Source organism: Halichoerus grypus, chromosome 6 (genome assembly GCF_964656455.1).
Source record: "Halichoerus grypus chromosome 6, mHalGry1.hap1.1, whole genome shotgun sequence".
NCBI classification, from domain to species: Eukaryota; Metazoa; Chordata; class Mammalia; order Carnivora; family Phocidae; genus Halichoerus; species Halichoerus grypus.
The window spans coordinates 129,874,504-129,897,186 of NC_135717.1; the positions used below are offsets into that span (position 1 = coordinate 129,874,504).

A 22,683-nucleotide genomic window follows, 5' to 3' on the forward strand; every position below is an offset into this window, starting at 1 on the left:
TACTCTGATGGAATTTGACTTCTGTCCTTTATCAGAGACGTCTGGTGGCTCATCAACTCACGGGCAATGAGAAATCAAGAATTTGATCAATGAGAAATTAATACATAAGTTATCTGGTGGCATAGCTAATTTGTCACAAGGTATTATGACTTGGAAAAATTAATTGCCAGATAAATAAAATCTCCAATTCTATTTTGGGTCTTCAAACTATTTTCTCCACTGACCTCCACTATCATCTCTAACAAGTAACCACTCAACGATTTTGAAATATTCCTTTTCCTTGTCCTCCCCTCTTCATGGAACTTGACAGAGTGACCTAGGCAAAGGTAAGCTGAGAGAAGAAAACGAGCAGAACCAGGAAGAGAGCGAACTGGTTACAGACCCTCCTAAAAAGCAGTTAACTAAGTTACAAAGAAACCCCAGCACCCAAACATGTGTTCTCAACTCTTGGTTTATGTATTTTATTCTCTGACTAACTTAAATCAGAGCAGAAAAGGGATTTGGAGGCTGGAATTTATACCAGGCAAAAAAAGAGAAGGTAAACTCTGTGTGTGTGTGTGTGTGTGTGTGTGTGTGTGTGTGTGTGTGTATAGATTCCCTAAATTTATTTAATTCCCTACTTTTCACTAATATTTAGACATTGTGAACAATGCCTGAAACAACATCTTTGTCTGTCTCTGATATAATTATTCCTTAGGATAAAGTCCTAGAAATGGAATTGCAAGGTCTAAGGGATTATGAGCATTTGTAAGGCTTTACGCCATCGTCTTTAAGGTATATCTGTTATATCTTGCTTCCAAATAAATTCCTTTGTGTAGCTAGTGGCCCACCTACAGCTTTCAGCACATGTGAAGATGGCCAGGACGCCCCAGTCAACACTCCTGCCCAGGAGCGCCTGGTTGGCTCAGTCGTTAAGCGTCTGCCTTCGGCTCAGGTCATGATCCCAGGGTCCTGGGATCGAGCCCCGCATCGGGCTCCCTGCTCAGCGGGAAGCCTGCTTCTCCCTCTCCCACTTCCCCTGCTTGTGTTCCCTCTCTCGCTGTCTCTCTCTCTGTCAAATAAATAAATAAAATCTTTAAAAAACAAAACGAAACACTCCTGCCCAGTCTGTCCACCTTCAGGTAGGCAAGTGGCTGTGGCTTGACCTGGAATTCAAATATTCTCTAGGCACTGCAGGGGCAATCTGGAACATCCTTTTCTTGAGGGATATTTTCACCAGAGATCCAGATGGGGGCAATCATATCTCAATCCCATATAGGAGAAATACAAAGAATTTTTGACACACTTCTCTTTTCATGCTACGTATCATTGGAAGGAAAGAGATGTTTAAAAGAAGCTTTTAGTTTATGAGTCTGTATTCAGTCTAACACTTTTTGTGTGTTTACATTCTGTGAGTGAGGTTTAACTTCTAATGTAGGTTATACTTCACGTGAAGCTGATGCCCATGAAGAAAAATCTACTATATACTTTTATATATTGTGGTCACAACTCTCGCACAGTGGGTATTCAGGAAACCTGTGTAAGTCTCTATTAAAAGTCAAGAGGAGGCAGGAATAAATGGGGCCACAAATCATCGGCTCATCTCTTAAAGCGCACCTTCAGCACTCCCCAATCCATCTTTGTGGAACGCCTGCTTAAAAAAGTAAGAATGGGGCCTGTCTTCAGTGAACCACTGTATTGTATGGTTTGCCTTATATTAATCTAAGCATGAAGGACAAGCTCTGAATTGAACACTCAGACATCAGTGGACCTAATGGGGGCTTGTTAGCGTTTGATGAATGTTCATGACTTATCGGTATTAAGGAGGAGAAAATGCAAGGCCACCATAGTCAGTGTGTTCCATCTGGTTGCCCTGAAGCAGACACAGGTAAAATAAACAAAGATTTTTTTTTCCCCCAAAGGGCAGAAGATAGATCTTTGAGGAACACAGGCTTCAACAGGAAGCCCTCTGTTCCCCAGCGCCCGGACATACCTTGGTTCCCATAGCTGGCGTCTATTCCAGAGCTGTCCCATGAGTCCACCGCACTGTCCACGCTGGGCACAGTGGGCGGGTACGTGTCGGGGAGCTGGCCCGGCTTCTGTGCCGCAGACGGGTCCTCCTCCGCGTCTCCCAGGTCACTCAGGTGGCTAGCGATGGGGAATTTCTTGGGACTTGACGCTGACTGGGCTTTAAAGACAGAGGAAGGAGTTTAAGTCTGAGAGTAAATTTCAATAAGAAGATATTCCAGTACTCTCTCTGGAGAGTCATTTCCCTAGAAAGACACACAGAGGGACAGAAATGCACTGAAAATCCGTAACTGTGGCTCTCGACCCACTCACCATCTGTCTGTTTCTTAATTTTCAAGGTGACAGTCTCTCCTGCCATCTGTAACAAATGAATGGCTTCACTCAGAGGCTTTCCTTTCAAGCTGCTGCTATTGATAGCCAGGATTCGGTCTCCTATGTGGATCGCGCCAGTTCTGAAACACCAAATAGTAATAGGAAAGGTAGAAAAACCCCTGTGTGCCACTGAATATAAATTCCCTGCCATGCTTTATATATTCATAGTAATAAAGGCTTGGCAATGGTCTCTAGAAGCCACTTCTTGCTCTCTCCTGGGCAATGTTACAAGATAACTGCATCTGTTGTGAATAACTTTTTAGTTTCAAGTAAAATTAGAAAAACTGTTTTAATTAGGATGTAAAATGGACCTGCATGCTTTTTAAATTCTGAGGAAGTTGAGTCATTTGGTAACCCTCTTAAAAGTCCCAAGGAAATAAACAATGTTGGACAATAAGAGCAGTGATATTCAGTATGGAGCATTCCTTCTTTTTACAGATCTAAAAGGTTGAACACAATCATTACCCCAGCTCACCAGAAGTGAGGCTCAGAGAGATGGGGACCTCCATCAGACCCTGGTGTGTCAGGGTCCCTCTGTTGTAATTCTAAGGATTGAAAAGGCTGAATTCAAGAATCAATTCGTGCTACATTTTAATCCAACTCTGCCACTCTCGAGTTGTGTGACCTGGATATCTTATTTTAACCTCTCTACAATGGGGATAATCATTTCTCAGGGGAGCCCTGAGCATTAAATAGGAAAACATATGTAAAGGGCTCAGCCCGCTGCTTGAAATTTATTGATCAATGAACTAATGAACCTTTGGCCTTGTCTCTTCTCTTTCCATCCTCACCCAATTCGGAGCAGGCAGATTGGAATTTATAATTTTGATGTTCACCATATCCATCTTTGGAAGCACTTGGTGGGCAGTAGTAGATTCATAAGCATTCAAACTCAGGGATGGTCTAAAAACTCAGATCTCTCCCACTGGGTTACAGGCTGTAGACTGGGAGTCCCAAGCACCAGCCTCCTGTTGTACTGGCTCAGTTTAAGGACAGTGAGTGAGGGGATGAGCCCAGCTCACAGGCTGCCTGCGGCTGAGTGCGCTGACCACAGCTCGCTTCTGGGGTAGCAGGCAGCAGCAACTGGGGTAACAGAGGTGACATGGGATCACACAGGTTATGAGGGACTGCTTAACGAGTCCACCCATGCATCTACTCTCAAAGAATGTTTTTTCTTTGGAAACAAAAGATCACTTCATTCTTTCATAAGGGATCTCCAGTTTAGGAAATATCTATGTTGTAAGCCAGAGAACACTTGACCAATTACATTAAACTTTTCTTGCTGTCTCCCTAACAGAGATACCTAGGACTGTCTCTCCAACAGAGGAAGCTAGGAAAGGAGAGCATCTGAAGAATACCACATCATAGGTGTCTCTGTTCATATCACAGTATGACGTCCCAACAGGGTAACCCTTTCTGGGCTGCCTCAGTGCCCTCACCCGCCAGATGAAGATCTTGGATGAGCTGACTTCCAAGGTGCTTGCAGCTCCAAGAGTCTGCAGTGCTACATCTCTATTTTGCAAACCATTATCTGTGTCAGCATGAATGATGTGCGTGCATTCCTGAGCTAGATTACTGGAGGAAAGGCTTGGAATATGCACCACAACATGTCTGAGAGAGAAATGCAATTTAACGGGGGTTAGGGGTGGGTGTGCATCTTCGCCAAAAGAACAAATGGACATTCTAAATTACAAGACATTATGAAGATGGGTCACTGCACTTTATTTCCCCAAATCTTTGAAGATAAAGCCTGTATCATCTTCTTTGGAAAACACAGCGGCCAAGCCCAGTACCTGTCAGGTAATACAGGCTCGGTAAATGTTTGCTGAATTGGACTGGACAAGCCTTTTAACCTCCCTGAACTTCAGTCTCCTCCTCTCAAAATGGACATGATATAAATCCACCTCCAGTCCACTATGGTCAAGTGTATACATTTCCAGAGAGTAACATCAACACTAAGCCCATGACGTCTTTTACCGCCTGTAAGATGCCCCTCAGAGTCAAGTCCGACCTCTGCCTGAGAGTTCTCAAGCTCTAGGATCGATCCTTTGTGCAGATGTGAAAAAGTTAACAGGTAACCAAGCAGGAGAGGGAAGCATGTTTCTATGCAGCTGTGAGGAAGGAAACCCATCTCAGACACAGGTAATTGTAGCAGTTTCTTGAAATTTTACCTTTCGGCTAATCCTCCTTTAGTGAGGCTTGAAATGATTATAGGATCAAACGGCTCTTCAGTTCCTGAAATTGTGATGCCAAGGGGCCCCCCATAGCGCTTAAGCTCCACAGTGTAAATAATTGCTCCGGAACTTTCTTGCTCATCTGCAATAAATGCCAAGGAGTCATAATTGGTTTCTTTGGAAAAAAGCAAAGTAATAAGACACATATATTCATACATAAAATAAGAAACTCAGGACATCATCATTAAAGCATTATGTCTCAGGAAATAATTATTTGGGGAAGTAGATTCTCTTGGTAAGATATTACATTCTAATACAGGGATGTGGTCGTCCTTAGTGTTAGGCGAGGGGCTCACTGCCTAATGACCTATGTTTTAAATCAGTGAGTGATCCATCTAGCTGGCGCCACAAGCCCTTTAGCCTGTGTCCGTACCTTGCACAGGGCTTGCCCAGCACTTCCTAAGTGTGCCCTAAATACCTGTGGGAGGAGAGAGTCATGCAGTGACAGAGACTGGGCCAGACCATTCCTATTTCCAGGCCTTCACAAGTAGCTATCTTTCAATATAGAGAAGATTTTACTCAGGGTTGGAGCAAACTTTAACATATATGTGGTTAAGTGGGGCTTAGAGAAGTTGGCTTGGAAATCTAGAATCCCTTGCACATTATTCCACTGATTGTATCTTAAAACGTCAATCCTATGGATGAATTCCCAGATATTGAAGTACAGGTTTGAATGGTCCTCTCTCCTCTGTTCTAGAGAGGAAGAGTCACGTCAATTATGTTTCAGGAGACTATACCAGGCTGCCACACTGTCATGAACTAATTTTCACTATTTAACATTGGTATGAAGGGAATCGTCTGTTAACGCGGTCTGACTAAATCACTGGCCCGCACGGGACACCTTCGGCATGGCTGGGTTTTTCAACTGTGTCAGGATTACAAATATGCAGTCTCAGACTTCAGAGTGTTGTATTTGCTTATGACATGCTTAAAGTTCTTGAGCATTTCTTGTTTTATTCCTTGAGCCCGGGAGCTGTGAATGGTTAGGAAGCTGTTTCATTTCTGCACCTAAGGATACAATGAAATGGTCCAGTAGCTAGACAAAACAGTCAGCTTTTACAGTCAGACTGTATCATAGCTAAATGTTAACACAGTCACATTTCTGCAACGAGCAGCTGTTCATTTATGACATGAAACCCTGAAATAAGGAGGAAAAGAAAAACTTGAATTAACAATTCAATTATCTGTGTGTATGGTGAACAAATACAATGAACATAAAATGAAAGGTCTACAGAGTAATATAGGAAGTGATGTGTCCTCTCCTACCAGCATTTACTTCATTTCTGCCATAGATCGGGACTTCTGGAATGTACCCGTCACCTCCTTCCTCAATGCTCTACTCCTAATAAGCTCCACATATAGAGAATTAAAGACCGTCTACCATACACTGTAATGCTTAAATCAACCTCTTATGATATAAAAATAGTCAGTATTACACTCAAATATATATATAGACATATATTTTTTAAGATTTTATTTATTTATTTGAGAGAGAGAGAGAGAGAGCGCATGAGAGTGGGGAAGGAACACCGCCCCCCCCAACACAGGGCCCCATCTCACGACCCCGAGACCATGATGCTAGCTGAAACCCAGTCAGACGCCCGAGGATGCCACCCCGGTGCCCCTACACTCAAATTTATATTGACAGCCGAGAATCCTCCACATTGAGCTTCGATACGTCTGTTTGATGGTTCACAAACTTCTTACAGGTTTCTTTTTTCTTTTTTTAAATTTAATTTAATTTTATTATGTTACAGGTTTCTAATTAAGTGATGGCCAACAAGGTGATGATAATCTACTAAGGAGCTGCTGTGAGAGGCCCAGGGATACAAGGATACAGAGCAGTATGGAGACAGAGGTCAAAAGTCCAAATTTTTCTACACTATGTCATCACCCTTCAGAGCTGGCTTTGATGTAAATGGATAGGGTACTGTCGGACAGATTACACGTATTTTGTTAGACCATACCACCTACTATATTCTGGATAAAATTCTAGGCGAGTCATTTGATTAGTAGACCTTGGCATAAATATTAGTTGCCACTGGGCACTCTGCTGGCCGTTCAGGGTGGGTGTTTATGCCAGTGGAAGGACCTTGGCCCTTCATTGTTCTCCCTTATAGGGCAAGCAGGAGCACTACCTTGTCAGTGGACACCAAGCATTCTGGGTTTGGCCATCAGCTCTTTATGGGAGTCGTGGGAAATAACAGCTGTCCAGTACCTGGAACCCAGCTACCCAGAACCCAGGAGCCCGTGGGAAGTTTCGGCTGAAACATCAGTCCGGATGAAAATAAACACTGGTCTACTGGGAGAAGGTGGAGAAACTGGTTCTAGTTTGCTCATTCTTTAGGCAACCCAGAGTGAATGCCCGGGGTTATTTTTTGACCATTTTGCAACTTGCATCACAAAGATGACAAATTAACACCAGAAAAGGAGTGAATGGGTTTAAGATCACTTTAGGTGGGGACATTTTCAAGTCAGGCAGCTGAGGCCTCACAATAACAAGAAGGCAATTCTTAAGGCACTCAATGAGTTTAAATAGTGATGGGGATGCAAATAAATAAAAATTTAAAAATGGCAGTACTTGAATGAGGAAGGACACGTTCCTGTTACAATGTTGTGATGGAAACAGGAAGAAATGATGCTGTATTTAAATTATGACAGAAATAGAAGCTGATTTCTGATTTCTTCCACAAACAAATTCTCAGAAACAAAAACTAGAAAGGGAAAATTTAAGAGACATTACAACCAAAAGCAATGGAGTAGATCTTTTTGGACCCAAATTAAAAATCAACTTTATAAAAATCTATCTATCATCTATCTATCTATCTATCTATCTATCTATCTATCTATCTATCATCTCTATCTATCCATCTGCCTACCTAACTATATATGTATATGAAAATCAGGGAAATGGCACATTGACTGATATTGGATGATATTAAGAATTATTGATAACATTTTGAACTGTGATGATATGGAGCTACGTATTTTAGAAATCCTTTAAAAGAGTATCATTTAGGGATACATTAATAATATTTACAAGATGGAATGATATGTCTAGAATTTCTTCAATATAATGCAGTGTGTGGGTGGGGGGGGTACAATTACGTTGGGAACAGAGCTGAAGCAAGACTGATCCTAAGTTAATAATTGTTGATGCCGGGGCTCCTGGGTGGCTCAGTCATTAAGCGTCTGCCTTTGGCTCAGGTCATGATCCCAGGGTCGTGGGATCGAGCCCCACACTGGGCTCCCTGATCGGCAGGAAGTTTGCTTCTCCCTCTCCCACTCCCCCTGCTTGTGTTCCCTCTCTCGCTGTGTCTCTCTCTGTCAAATAAATAAACACAATCTTAAAAAAAAAAAATGTTGATGCTAGGTCATGTATGATGGTTCATTACATCATTTTTCTCTATTTTAAAAATATATTTGAAGTTTTCCTAATGCAATTGTTTTAAAGAGAAAATATTGGGGCGCCTGGCTGGTTCAGTTGGGGGGAGCATGCGACTCTTGATCTTGGGGTCCTGAGTTCAAGCCCTACCTTGGGTGTAGAGATTACTTAAACAAATAAATAAATAAACTTTAAAAAAAGAAAAGGTATTAATTCCCTTAGAAAACCCGAGTGGATGCCTTGAGTAAACAGATTATTTAATTAGCTTGGCTTCCTTACTTTCATAGATGATGGTGGTGGCTGCGTATAAACGGTCTCATCCAGACCCTTCTGGCCCATCTGCCCACCAGGCAAGGTTCCCAGAGCTTCCTGCTGTCACTTGCTCTAGAGGAGGCCCCCACCTCAGCTCTGCCCCATTTTTCATAGCAACGGTTTCTTCTTAAATTGTTTTCCTGGGTGGGCTCCAGCCTTTGCCCCTCCCCCACAACTATTTTCACCAGTGCTGACAATATACAATTCCTTCTTTTTTCTTCCCAGAATATTTTTAAAGCATAAATCTGCATATGTTACTCTCTTACTTGAAGTTTTTCAGTAGTTCCCAATTCTTTAAGAATAAAATACCACCTCTTTGCATGAGCTGAGCTGGAGCCTCTGTGTCTCCAGAGGGCCACACCATCCTCTCCCCCATAGTCCAATCTCCTACCTTCTCTCCTCACTGAACCACTGCAGTGCATTAAAAAAGCACTTTTCCAACATGGTTAACCTTGCATGCATTACTCCCTATGCACAAATACCTTTTTCCTGTGTATTCTTCCAGTGTTCTCAACTTCTCTTAATTCTTGTTCCCCTCGCCAAGGAGAAAAATGAAATGAAATTTAAATTCTCCCCAACAAGAGAAATTAAATATGAAGGAACAGATCCAGGCAGGTAGGGTTGAGCTACCATTGTCACGTAATGTCTAGCATTCTTTGCTCCCTGAGAACCAATCTTTGCCTCCATCAAGAATGCCTGTTCTAGTATATACTTTTCCCTCTATGTTTGAATGATTTCTCTACTTGTCTCTTCCATTCGAACAGGATCACCTTGAAAACAGACATTTTTATCTTCATGTCTCCAGAACAATGTCTGGCACCAAAGAGACTTTGGTAAATGCCCGGACAAATAAGCGAGAGGATGAATGGATGTTGTCAGCCTGAGTCACAGTTCCAAGGGAAGAGTCTCTAAGAGAGCTTTGTGAGTCAGCCTCCTTGCTCCTCTGAGGTCTAGTTTCCTTCTGCAAGGTGATGCACACCCAATATGGCTCACTCAAAGAGTGACACCAAGACCTGGGCTGCCACCGTGGGAACCAGCAAAGCTAGAACACCCTCCCTCCACAGTGCCAAGACTGTTTGAGTCAGCTTCAGGCTGCACTTCCAACTCCATCTGCCTTCTCAGGCATTAGCCCAACTGGCAATGGGAAGGCCCTAAAGCGTAGGCAGGTGATAACTGCCATGTATGCTCAGACCATTTTGGAGGCGGAAGCACTCCAAGCCCCTCTCCCCTTGAGGCAGCTCCAGCTTAGAAAGGAGCAACTGGAGTGTTAAACCAGAACAAAAACTTTCTGAGAAGGAAAAATGTAGGATCACCACGAAGTTTCGAAGTGAGCCCAAACAGATGTTAATGATATTATAAGAAGCTTTTATATCACAACAGAAGGTTTACAACTGTTAGTGAAAGACATGAAAAGGGGCCAGCCTGCTTGTTTGCTCTGCTCAGCTCTAGTTAAGAAAATTAATGGGACCACAGAACAGATGCAAAATTGCAGCATTACTTATCTACAATGTTATTTTCGGGCTTCTTGAGTGCTGCCTGTTTAACAAAATGAACACTATCTGGCTTGAATCCATAATGGCAGCTGCTTGTGTGGACCAATTAGGAGGCTTGGATTTGGGAGAGAGCCTTTGGAATGCATACATGTGCAGGTCAATCAAAGTTCACTTCAACTAAAAGTGATGAAATTCATTTTACGCAGTATGGCTACATTTCTTGGAGGACAGGCCTGAGAAAATGAGCCATTTAGAAGAACACCCTTACAGCTTCCTACTGTTGTGTGGTCATTTTATCTGGCCGCGTCACAACAGTCTACCAACAGAGTTCCAAGGAGATGCAGAGTGTCTAAGAGTAGAATTTGAATTTCTTTATGTTAGCAATCATTTATTAGTCTCCAAGTTAGGCTGCTTTGTGACAGTGCTTCTCAAAGTATAGTCTTAGGACCAGGAACTTCAGCATTATCTAAGTACTTGTTGGAAATACACATTCTCAGCTTCACCTCAGACCTGTAGGAATCCCAAACTCTTGGGGAGGGGCCCAGTCACCTGTGTTTTAACAAGCCTTCTGGGTGATTCTGACTAGAGATTGAAAACCATTACTTTGAAATCAAGCATGAAAAAACAAAGGGAAGATAACCTTTTTTTTTTTTTTTTTAAAATCTATCGTAGGTTCTTTTTTGGAGCCAGGCTTTTGCCAAAACCATCCCTACTACTGCTCCTAGCCCAGCTAGGATCATTCTTGCTTGCTTGCAATGGGACCTTTCTGCTACTTCAACCTAGATTTGGGGGTGGGGGGGAAGCTGGGGTAAATTATTTAGCTGGCTTAGCAATGATGAACTGAAAAAAAATATGAAAACTCAAATCTTTGAAGGGCAGATTGAACTGGTACTAAGGCTATATGTGCATAAGACTCTATTTGGAAATGTGTAACAATAATTTGCTTTGGGTGGCACAAATGGCAGCCTGGAAATGTTTCCCTACACAAATTAGAGCCAATGAAGGTAAAACACTGAATTCAGAGTCTCTAAAACATGCTGTATATTAGAAGCGAGGTGCTCTAAATCAAGAGAGAAATCATTAGCAGCTATGTATTTGATGGGCACAAAGGTAGTCATACAAAACAGACAGATCCTTAGGAATTATTTGGGACAGGTTTGAAAGCCTCCATGTACTTCTTCCTACAACTCCCCAGATTCTCAACTGTTTTGCCTCAGGGCTGCTTCTCAGCTATCCAATCTCCCCCTCTTCATTTACATTGGATCTAGATGCAATCAAAGAAAAACAATAGATTTTATATCAAGAGGGTTATTTGCATCTTTGGGTACCTAAGGATTGGGTAACAACCCTTGTTTTGGAGCCTCAGACCCAGGCAAGAACCATTTGGCTCTACCTGACTTACCTTCCTGTGGTAAGGAAAGATGAAAAATACAAAAGCTTCTGAAGGCAGAATGGTCACTGAATATGGGGGGGGGGGGCGCAAATCTCTATAATTCCAAGTGTTCCAAAAGATTTGGACACTGTAAAATAAAGCTAAAATTAATTTTAAAAGCATCCTAATAATGGCAGTTAGCATTTAGGATTCATTGGGCCTTACTAGGTGCCAAACATCATTGCTGAGTGCTTAAATATATTACCTCCTTTGATTCTTAAAACAGCTATGTGAAGTAGGCATTAAATGGACATTTGTGGATGAGAATTCATTTTCCCATTTCCCAGCTTGTCGGTTGTGAAGCTAGCCTAGTGTTCTTAGTCATTTCATTCTACTGCTCCCTGAGCCTGGGCTAGAAACAGAGTTGATTCAGACTCTTGAATGCCTCATTCTTCAGTACCGATTGCAACCAGTTATCACTGACCAAATACTTTGGCCTCACTCCCCTGCTTTACATCTTTTAATGGCTCCCATTGGCTTCGGGAGTAAAGTTCAAATTTCTTAACATGGTTTAGGACCATAATGATCTGGCTTCAGTATATCTTTCTATGCACCTACTACCGAGTCCTTATACATAATTTTTGCTTCAGCTACATCTGCTACTAGGATGTGCCATGCTTTCTGATCTGCTTTGGCCCATTCACTTCTGGTTAATTCTAACATGTCCCAAACACTTTCAAGACCAAGGTTGTTAGAAGCATTTCCTTAGCTCCCCAGGCTCAAATGGATGCCTCCACATTCTCTTAGCATTTTGTGCTTACACCTAGAACATTCATCATATTATTACTTATTTTCTTCTGTATCTCATATAAGGTGGTGACTGACTTGGGGGCAGGGATTGTATCTTTTTTAATCTAAGACCTGGCTGACCCTAACACTTCATAGACACCAAATAAATACTGATGGCATGACTGAATGAAAAACAAAGACTTGAACAACTTCTGAGAGTAGTTCTACCATCTCCTTGGGTAAGGGACAAGGCAGAACAATGCAATTAGTATAGCTGGAAGATGTGCTCACATTTTGAAGCAGCATCTATTAACCCAACTGCAGGATTGCTAGCTTAGGAAACCAAGTTATATTGAGTATGCTTATAAACTTTCTGTAACTGATGAGAGAAGCAAGATGGAGAGGGGCAGATAGTTAAGGAAAGAACTGGAAGACTCCTGGAGTATAGAAAGTCTGATATTAGTATGAACAACATTTTAGGGGGTGAAGACTATATACTGAATATTGCCGTTTTAAAATACTGAGACAAAGGATGGTAATAATTCAAATCACCAGTTTAATTTCAGATTAAGCACAGTATCAAACTTCCAAAATCAGTGACTGTTGTAATGATTAGTGGTTATTTCGCATTCATTTAAGTCTTGATGAAGGATAAGAACAAAGGCGGGGAAAGGCATTTTAGGATGTAATAGTAATAAAAATAGTCTCCATGTATTGAATATCAAATGTAAACATTTCTATTAATAAGTTACAACTGCTCCCTAAGGTGGGTATTACTGTGTGCACATTACTGAAAATGGAGCTGAATCTCAGACTGGTTAAGTAACTTGCCCAGATTCACATAGCTCAAATGTGGTAGAGCTGGACTTTAAACTCAGGTCTGATTTTAAAGCATGTGCTCTTTATGACCACAGAGTCTGCCTTGAACGCATTCATTTTGAATTATGTCCTCCTCCACTCCTTCCTCTGCTCTGAATAAAAGAGAATTCAGTTACTCAAATTATACTTATATTCTCATATTGGAAGAGGATATAGAAACACTCAGATTCTTCCAAATCAATGATCAGATGGTAATTTTCAAATTGTGGTCTGTTATAAAAACATATCTGAATGAGTATATTGTTTTCATATACCAATTTGAGGAAATCTGGTTTGGGTAAATATGTATCTCACACCTCTATTTACAGTCTTATTTTGGGTAGGTGCATGGTTTTCAATGGAAGGATTTAGGATTTTAAAAGTAAGACCTCCTAAAAATTAAAAAAAACCCAAAACTTAATAAGCAAGAGAATTACCATAGTATTAGGCATAGGGATTGTAGAGGGAAAGGTCTACAGAGGAAAAAATAAGCTGAAGGGAAGAAGCAATTGAAAGTAAGATCTGGCTGTCCAAGTGTTCAGTTATTGTTTCTGAAACTCTTCCCGCCTGACATATCTGCACAGCCTGGCTTTGGAACTGGGAAAATCGCCAACTGTGGGCACTATACATATTCATCTCTAGCTTGGCTTTTCCACTCTGCATGGAAGGTAGCTGAGATCTGCTTAGTTTGGCAAATCATGAAAAATGGGTTTCTCCACAGAGCTTTGCTTCTTCACTAGGACAGAACCCAGACTGATGCTTGAGGCTTTATCCTTTTTTGAAATAAATCCCTAAAAGAAAGTGCAATTGAAGCAGTTTGTAAGGAGAAGAATGCAGTGTTGGAGAACACAGGCAGCAACCTCTTTGACCTCAGCCGCAGCAACTTCTTCTTAGAAACATTGCCAAAGGCAAGGGAAGCAAGGGCAAAAATGAACTATTGGGACTTCATCAAGATAAAAAGCTTTTGCACAGCAAAAGAAACAGTCAACAAAACCAAAAGACAACCCACAGAATGGGAGAAGATATTTGCAAATGACATATCAGATAAAGGGCTAGTATCCAAAATCTATAAAGAACTTATCAAACTCAACACCCAAAGAACAAAGAATCCAATCAAGAAATGGGCAGAAGACATGAACAGACATTTTTCCAAAGAAGACATCCAAATGGCCAACAGACACATGAAAAAGTGCTCAACATCGCTCGGCATCAGGGAAATCCAAATCAAAACCTCAATGAGATACCACCTCACACCAGTCAGAATGGCTAAAATTAACAAGTCAGGAAACAACAGATGTTGGTGAGGATGCGGAGGAAGGGGAACCCTCCTACACTGTTGGTGGGAATGCAAGCTGGTGCAGCCACTCTGGAAAACAGTATGGAGGTTCCTCAAAAAGTTGAAAATAGAGCTACCATACGATCCAGCAATTGCACTACTGGGTATTTACCCCAAAGATACAAATGTAGGGATCTGAAGGGGTACGTGCACCCCAATGTTTATAACAGCAATGTCCACAATAGCCAAACTGTGGAAAGAGCCAAGATGTCCATCGACAGATGAATGGATAAAGAAGATGTGGTATATATATACAATGGAATATTATGCAGCCATCAAAAGGAATGAGATCTTGCCATTTGCAACGACGTGGATGGAACTGGAGGGTATTATGCTGAGTGAAATAAGTCAAACAGAGAAAGACATGTATCATATGACCTCACTGATATGAGGAATTCTTAATCTCAGGAAACAAACTGAGGGTTGCTGGAGTGGGGGGTGGGGTGGGAGGGATGGGGTGACTGGGTGATAGACACTGTGGAGGGTATGTGCTCTGGTAAGCGCTGTGAATTGTGCAAGACTGTTGAATCTCAGATCTGTACCTCTGAAACAAATAATGCAATATATGTTAAGAAAAAAAAAAAAGAAGAAGATAGCAGGAGAGGAAGAATGAAGGGGGGGGAATCGGAGGTGGAGACGAACCATGAGAGACAATGGACTCTGAAAAACAAACTGAGGGTTCTAGAGGGGAGGAGGGTGGGAGGATGGGTTAGCCTGGTGATGGGTATTAAAGAGGGCACGTTCTGCATGGAGCACTGGGTGTTATGCACAAACAATGAATCATGGAACACTACATCTAAAACTAATGATGTAATGTATGGTGATTAACATAACAATAAAAAATTAAAAAAAAATCAGTTGCTTGAGAAATAACAAGTGGAAATTTTTAAGCATTGGTTATAAAATATATTTGGATACAATCATCTTTACCAGCTGTACCGATGGATGCAACTACCTACTTGTTCTGACTTTGTATAGGAATCAAAAACACATGGCTGACATGACCATAAACTCTAGATCTAGATGGCTTAATTATAGAAGATTCCAGAACACTGACAATAACTCATCATTGGTTGGAATTAAATTATATACAGTAGAAGCTCTCTTAACCAATCTCTCTTTAGCCATTACTGGATTAATTGTGGTTCTCTATCTTCTTTGTAAAATATACCTACTAATGCCATTGAATGCCCTAGAGTAATAGCTCTTTCTTTCTAGTACCTCTGTGCCTGCTAACAATTGAGTTGTAAGCTTAAAAATTTAGAGTCAATTTTGTTTATTCCCAAGCCTGTTTATGTCAGTTTTACTAGTTTTTGTAGCTATCTAATTTAATGGATCTTACATAACCTACGAAACATGAGTATAGTGGTTCTATGAAAACAGAATCAAATGCTTTGGAAAAATTCAATAAGGGGAGTCATTAGGCAAAAATCTAATTCTGTAGAGAAAAAACTTGAAAATATTGGGCAAATAAAAATCTAACTGGAGTAAACATTCAGATTATTTTAAATTCTTTAAATTTTCACTGTATTAAAACAAAACAAAACAAAATCAAAACTGAAAAACACAAACTATATATTACATGTAAGGCTTAGGCCAACAAAGAAGTAAAAAGACTTATAACTATGATCAGCAGAATGATATTCATAGCAAAGAAGTTGGCTTCAGCCGGGCTGCTCAGATTGTGTTTCTTGGACCACAGTAGTGGTATCATCAGGAAGTTTGTTAGAAATGCAGAATCTCAGGCCTCATCTGGGAGTAATGGCCAGAACTGTGTTTTAACAAGCTCTTCAGGTGATTCTGAGGCCTAAGAAAGTTTGAGAAGCACTGCCCCACTGTATTCATCCATTACTGGAAACCCTACAAATGGATACAGCCCTTTTAGAAAACAACATGGTACAAGACTTGTCAGGAATCCTGAGAAGTTCCTTTTTATTCTTACTCAGTAATTCGACTTCTAAAAATATTTCCTAAGGAAATAATTCAGAAGAAGAAGAAAAGTTGAGTAAAGATATCCATACATAAAGATGTCCATGATTGTACTATCTATGATAGTGAAACAATTGGAAGCAATCTAAGTAAGAAGAGAAAAATGATAAATAAATTACAGGCAGTAAATAAAAAAATGATAGGTATTAAGTGTTTGAAAAGTTGTAACGTGCTTAAGAAGTTATAACATGCACTATGGCTATAATTATGTAATATAAATACCAACTAGAGAACAACTGGTTCTGGGGCACCTGGGTGGCTCAATCAGTTAAGCATCTGCCTTCGGCTCAGGTCATGATCCCAGGGTCCTGGGATTGAGTCCCGCATCAGGCTCCTTGCTCAGTGGGGAGTCTGCTTCTCCCTCTCTCTCCCTCTGCTCCTCCCTGCTGCTCGTTCTCTCTCTCTCTCTCAAATAAACAAATAAAATCTTTAAAAAAAATAACTGGTTCCATTGTATTAGGGTAGTATTGGGTGACGATTTAGTTTTCATTTTTGAACATAATTTTGATACTGCCGTAATAATGTTTTATAATAAAAATATCTTAATTATATCATTAAAAGCACCATTATTTAAAATTTATACTACACTCTCAACACACAATTTAAAGACCCTTTTAACTATGTAAAACACTGCTGCAATGTCACTAGCCAGCTGTTGTATGTAAAACATCAAGATCTAGTATCTTCTGTGACAGATGCGCAGTTAGAGAAATCAGTCTTAAATAAGGAAGTTATCAATACCTGAGTTATCTTCATCTTTGCGGATTTTGAGCTTCACCAGGTCTTCACACTGCTGGAGGATCTGAACTGCATCTTCCATTGAACAGTTGTCCAGCCGGATGTTATCTATTGCAAGTAATTTATCCCCGAGTTCCAGGGTGCCAGTCCTGTTAGTAAATGCAAAGCAACACATGATTAATGAGCACTTACCCGGGTCATTTAAGAGGCATTAAGAATAATGTAACATTATGGCAGCCTTTAGAGGAAGAGAGGTTCTTTAACTCTTTTTAAATTGCATTTTATTAACAAATCTCTTTTTTCCAGTCTTAGTTTGGATGGCTGCCATGACATTACATTTCAGAGTATTAAAAACTTTTTTTTTTTTTTACTGGTTTCTTGAATTAGTCTAGTACCACTATATAAGCTTCACTCAGGAATTCTAAGTTTCCTAGGAAGGAAGGTAATGGTGCAGGGTTTACGGACACTCGTGTCCTCATGCTTCTCCACATTGTTGCACTACTTTTCACCCTTGGCAGTCCAGGTACTAGGAGAGGGTTGGGAGAGAGAGGGAAGTCATGGTGGGTTGGACTTAGTGGAGGTCTGACTCTTGGTGTCCCTGCCATTTCCACCTGCCCCGGGAAACCCATGGCCATTGAGAGTCTAACACTGGCACTGGACCTCTGCAGGTCTGTTGAAAATTTTTAAGGTCCATCATGAAATGCGAAAAATAATGAGAATATGTATGTGTTTGTAGGCACATGTATGTATACGCATACATATTTGTAAGGAAGGTTATGTTTTGGTAAGAACTATCCTTTATGCATTACGTCTGTGACAGAGATTGCTAATTGCTTTTAGCTTCTAGCCTCCTCTCTCTTCTTCTGGGTCATTCCCTGAAGATGCACATCCCAGACTCTCTTAGCACCACTCCCACTTCCCTTCTGTGGCTAGAAAATTGCAATAACTGGAGTAAAGTGGTGAGGATGGCAGAGTTGTCGCCCCAGCCCCGCACTGCCTGCCTACTCCCAACCTGTTACATGAGACACACCCTGCAGACTTGTTTGTCCCAGTCTATTCATGAGTCTCCCTGTCATCGTATCTGAGCCTACAGCTATATACCTAAACTCATACAATGTCCTTTCTACTTACTGAGCATTAAAATATGACTTTAATGAAATGACTGTCATAATAGATAGGATATAAAAAAAGTCCTTAATTGGACAAGAGAAAGTTAACAGTCTTATATCAATATTCCCAAAGATTTAAAAATATTTTTGATCTAGGGGCACCTGGGCTGTGCAGTCGGTTAAGTGTCTGACTCTTGGTTTAGGCTCAGGTCATGATCTCCGAGTTGTAAGACCCAGCTCCGCGTTGGGCTCTGCTCCAGTCTGCTGGAGGTTCTTTCTCCCTTTACCCCTGCCCCTCCCACTCATGCTCTCTCTCTCTAATAAATGAATAAATCTTTAAAATAAATATTTTTGATCTGTGAAATCAAAAGCTTGAGACTCTCTGATTTTGACGGTATATGGACCAAATAGAAGACAAACATTGTTCAAGGCTCAAGGATCTGGCTTGGCTAGGGAGGACATTCTGGCATCTAGCAAAGCTTTTCCACAAGCTATAATCTCCATGTGGGGTGTTTCTCATAATTGGGGCCACTTCCAGCTTTTTAGCTGGAAAATTAGGATGGAAGATGATCAGGACTCAGGAAGGACCCTAAAAGATATTTTCAGGTGATTGTTGTCTGCAGTGGGTACAGAAATAAATTGATATAAGGTGGGAGAGCTAAGAAGTCACTGCATGAGGAATGTTAAATAGGATTGTTTAATAGTGGCTGTCTGGAAAATACTAAGAATACCATGATCCATTAGCAAGGTCTACCTTGGGTGTGGAAAGGGTCATTTCTACTTTATCTTTTTAAATTTTTTATTAGACAGAGAGAGAGAGAGCACAAGCAGGGGGAGCAGCAGGGAGAGGGAGAGGGAGAGGGAGAAGCAGGCTCCCCGTTCAGCAGGGAGCGCAATGTGAGGCTCCATCCCAGGACCGTGGGATCATGACCTGAGCCGAAGGCAGACGCTTAACCGTCTGAGCCACCCAGGCGCCCCTCATTTCTACTTTAATTAAGGAATGCCTTATACCTGGCTGGCTCAGTCGGTAGAGCATGCAACTCTTGATCTTGGGGTCATGAGTTTGGGCTCCATGTTGGGGGCAGAGTTACTTAAAGAAAAAGAAATGCCTGGAATGAACCAGAACATTCATTTTCCTTACCTGTGTGCCACACTTCCTTTCTTGATATCTGATATGACAAGGGGATCTCCTGGTTTTCTGCTAGATGGTGCTGTAATAGTGAAGTTAGAATAGTCACATCTTTATATCCATAATTCACCCACACCATACATTTCCTGTTTTATAGCAATGGTTAATGCAAGTACAGTTTGTATGCAAAGCAAAGATGTTCAGCAAACGAATTAGAAAATGTGCACATTACATCTTCTTGATATAAAAATGTTTGTGTCGAAGTATTTATAAACTTAAAAGCTAAAGCAAAGTCATCTTAAATTTGCAATTGGAGAAAGCAATTGCAGAGCTGTGCATCAGGTTTAAATCTATTTCAACTTGTGATTCCCAAGAGAAAGGTGGAGGGTGAATACCCCAATAGGAGACTATCAGAAGCAACTGGGGGCTCCCCTTAGTGGTATTCATATGTGCTCCCTTCTCCCACTTCTTCCTTCACTTCTTTTTGGTGAGGAGACATCACTTTTTATGGGACTGTGCCATATTACTCAAGCATACAGGGTTGGAAAGTGCATGAGATGCACTGATTTAAAGTTCTTCTTTTTTTTTTCCCAGAAGGAAATCTTTTGCTAGACAGATTGTAAATCTTAAAATTTTGCTTACACATTTATACCTAGAATGCTCTGAAGTGTTCTGGAATGTGAATATTTTATTTTATTGACAGTAGTAAATATTTGACTTAATTATATTTTTATACATATTCGCATTCTAAATATGCACATACAACTTTTATTGAGTTTACAGATTATTCTATTATCTTGCACAGTGGTCAATTTTTGGCTTTATAACTTCTCTCAGGGATATTTCCATTTGATGAGAATGAAAAGCAATTAGTTTTGAGTCTACTGTAGAATTAATCCTGAAAATGAGCTATAGTTCACATAAGTTCAAAAATATCATCTTGATCTAGAAAGTTTACATTTAATTTAGGTGTTTGATAATTAAAATAACCCATACTGACATTTATAAAAAAAAAATTTTTGCCTCCAAGAGGAGATGTTTTGCCAGTTTGAAATCTGTAGTGATTTCCTTTTAAGGATCATTAAGAGGCCCCTAAAGTAACATTTTATTATAAACAGACTGATCACCCCATAATAATCATAGAACCATATCATATCCCATAATCCCATCTGAATCCCAGGAAAATGTTTATGCATAAGAACAGATGGTTTAATATCTCAACACAACATTGAAAGAAAAAGCAAATACATATACCATACCTTACCCACTGTCTAAACTAGCCCATAGTAAATATTAATGGGACTTCATTCAATCATTATTCTTAGCTTCTAGCAAAGTATGCAAAACATTCTATTCACTACAATTAATTCATAATTTAAACCTCCACTCAATGATTTGACATAATTCCTCCAGAGAAATATAAATATTAAGCATTTTTATACATGTCATATTTTACAACTGCAAATTGTTTTGGGCACAGGGCTCAAAGACAAAAACTTTGTTATTACCAGAAAATACAACTTTTTAAGCATCTGCCAATGATTTTTACTCTATTTTGCCAAGCTGTAGTAACCACCACAGAGCACTCAATGTTTCCCCTGGTTTTTAATAAAATCCACGTTCCACTGAAATGGTCTGAAATGAAACAATAGTAGAGGCAACAAAATACATCAAACCCATCCCTGTCATCTTTGCAACAGAGGAAAATAGCACTGGGGCCTCTTGGACAAACCCACACGGCTTTGCAGAGAGCTTTGAAAGTTATTAAGGCATATGGATACATATGGTGGCCATTCTCACGTTTACTAGATTCTTCTCTTTCTCCTTTAAACAAGACCATAATTGAGGCTTGAAAAGCTCATCAGGGTAGATGCCCATTGGAGTGATGAAGTTGAACCCGGAAGTGGGTCCAAATCTGTACAAGGTCCTGGCACTGTGGCTACCGCGCCTACCAGGAGTGTTAAATGTGGCTCTGGGGGCTCAGACATCGTTTGCATACCCCAGTACCTATGTTTTAATTCTCCACTACCTGAGAAGAAGTCACAAACCAAGCATGCTTTGCTTGACTTGTAGTGCTTTAAAAAATTAGAATAGTTGCCAACATTTAAAAACTAGTAGATTTCATGCACATGTACAGCTTCTTTTAAAAAAATTGGAAAGGGAATATGGTAGAATGATTAAGAGCTGGGACCTGGCAGCCAGAATGCTTGGGTCCAAAATCCTGGCTCTGCCACTTATCATCCATGTGCGTTTGAGTGCATAGTCTTTAGGCACCTGAGTTTTCTAATCTGCAAAAAGGGGTGAAGAACAATAATAGTGCTTACCTCAGAGTTTTTGTAGCAAGGATTGAGTTTTTACATTAAAGCCATCCGATCGGACCAGTGCACATGCAATGCACCATGTAAATGTTTACTGTTATGATTATCTAGCAACACTGGACACTTTCCAACTCCCCCCTTTGGATGGAGCCTTCAATTTCCCATTTGCCACTGTCCTCCCTGGATGGATCTCATTCACTGACTTGCCTCACCCCTGAGGGCTTCTGAATTTGTGACCCTTTGAATGAGAATACACTAGCACTTAATGCTTCGAATTTGATCGAAGTTCACCACAGAATCATTTGTTTAATACATATTTATTGATACTAACTATAAGCTAGGCAGCTCTGCTCTAAGCACCAGCCATGAAACCCCAAAAAAGTTGCATAAAATGGGGGGGACAGGGATGGTTAAATCTCATGAAGTTATTAGCCATGAAACTCTCTCTTTTGCAAAGTGAGTCCAGCTGGGAAGGCCATACAAACCATCATATGGCGGGGAGGTTACCCTAAAAGGGTCAGGAGTGTGGCCTAGCAAAGAAGGGTAGCACATGGTTATTGAGTTCTCAAAAAGACAAAATAGTTTCACAACTGCTTGAAATCTCAATGTAAACTGGTCAAATGTATAGAACTGAAAGGCTGACAAAGGACAAAGAACAATGACACAAATGCCATGTTGTATGATATACATTAAATTTAAAATACTGCCTTTTCCTTAGAGTTCATAAAATAATTTTAATTCAAACTCTTCTATTAGTTGTTTTTGTTCTACTAGAGCTACATTTTTGAGTCATCTACAAGTTTTTTCAAAACTCATCACTTTCTCATCTTTTATGGCTATTTTGCAATCCAACAAGATGATGTCACTAGAAATTTTATCCTAAATCACAAGTACCCATTTGTATAACATCACAATGATTGATTTTTTTTCATGCTTCTCATAGATGTACATTCTCGATCCTCACAAGAAAACTCCCTACCATGTTATTTTTTAAAATTTACTTTTTTACCTCTTTATTTATATCAAAATTAGATATGCATACAATTTGAAGAGTCAAATTTCTCCAAGAGCAGCCCTTCATTTCTTACTTCCCCAGATGCTGTTGCTATATTGCTAAATAACATACAACTGTTACTATTTAATTATTTTTCAGTGCTAATTATTTACCTTCTGTTACGAAAGATGCTATACCAGCACCATATTCACATATGTTTCTTGTCCTGTGGGCTCCCCACATTCTTC

At 40.3% G+C, this 22,683-nt stretch overlaps 1 protein-coding gene across 7 annotated transcripts in view; it reads right to left on the bottom strand.

Annotated features, from left to right (window-relative positions):
- GRIP1 (glutamate receptor interacting protein 1) overlaps positions 1 to 22,683 on the bottom strand; it is a 660,303-nt gene that overhangs the window by 37,926 nt on the left and 599,694 nt on the right. For all 7 annotated transcript variants that reach the window (XM_078076240.1, XM_078076238.1, XM_078076241.1 and 4 more), the window contains 5 exons: positions 19,136 to 19,205; positions 16,889 to 17,034; positions 4,551 to 4,695; positions 2,320 to 2,459; positions 1,973 to 2,167 (listed from right to left, as the gene is read on the bottom strand). In XM_078076240.1, coding sequence (XP_077932366.1) covers positions 1,973 to 2,167; positions 2,320 to 2,459; positions 4,551 to 4,695; positions 16,889 to 17,034; positions 19,136 to 19,205 — 696 coding nt within the window. The remainder of the gene's footprint in view (positions 1 to 1,972; positions 2,168 to 2,319; positions 2,460 to 4,550; positions 4,696 to 16,888; positions 17,035 to 19,135; positions 19,206 to 22,683) is intronic.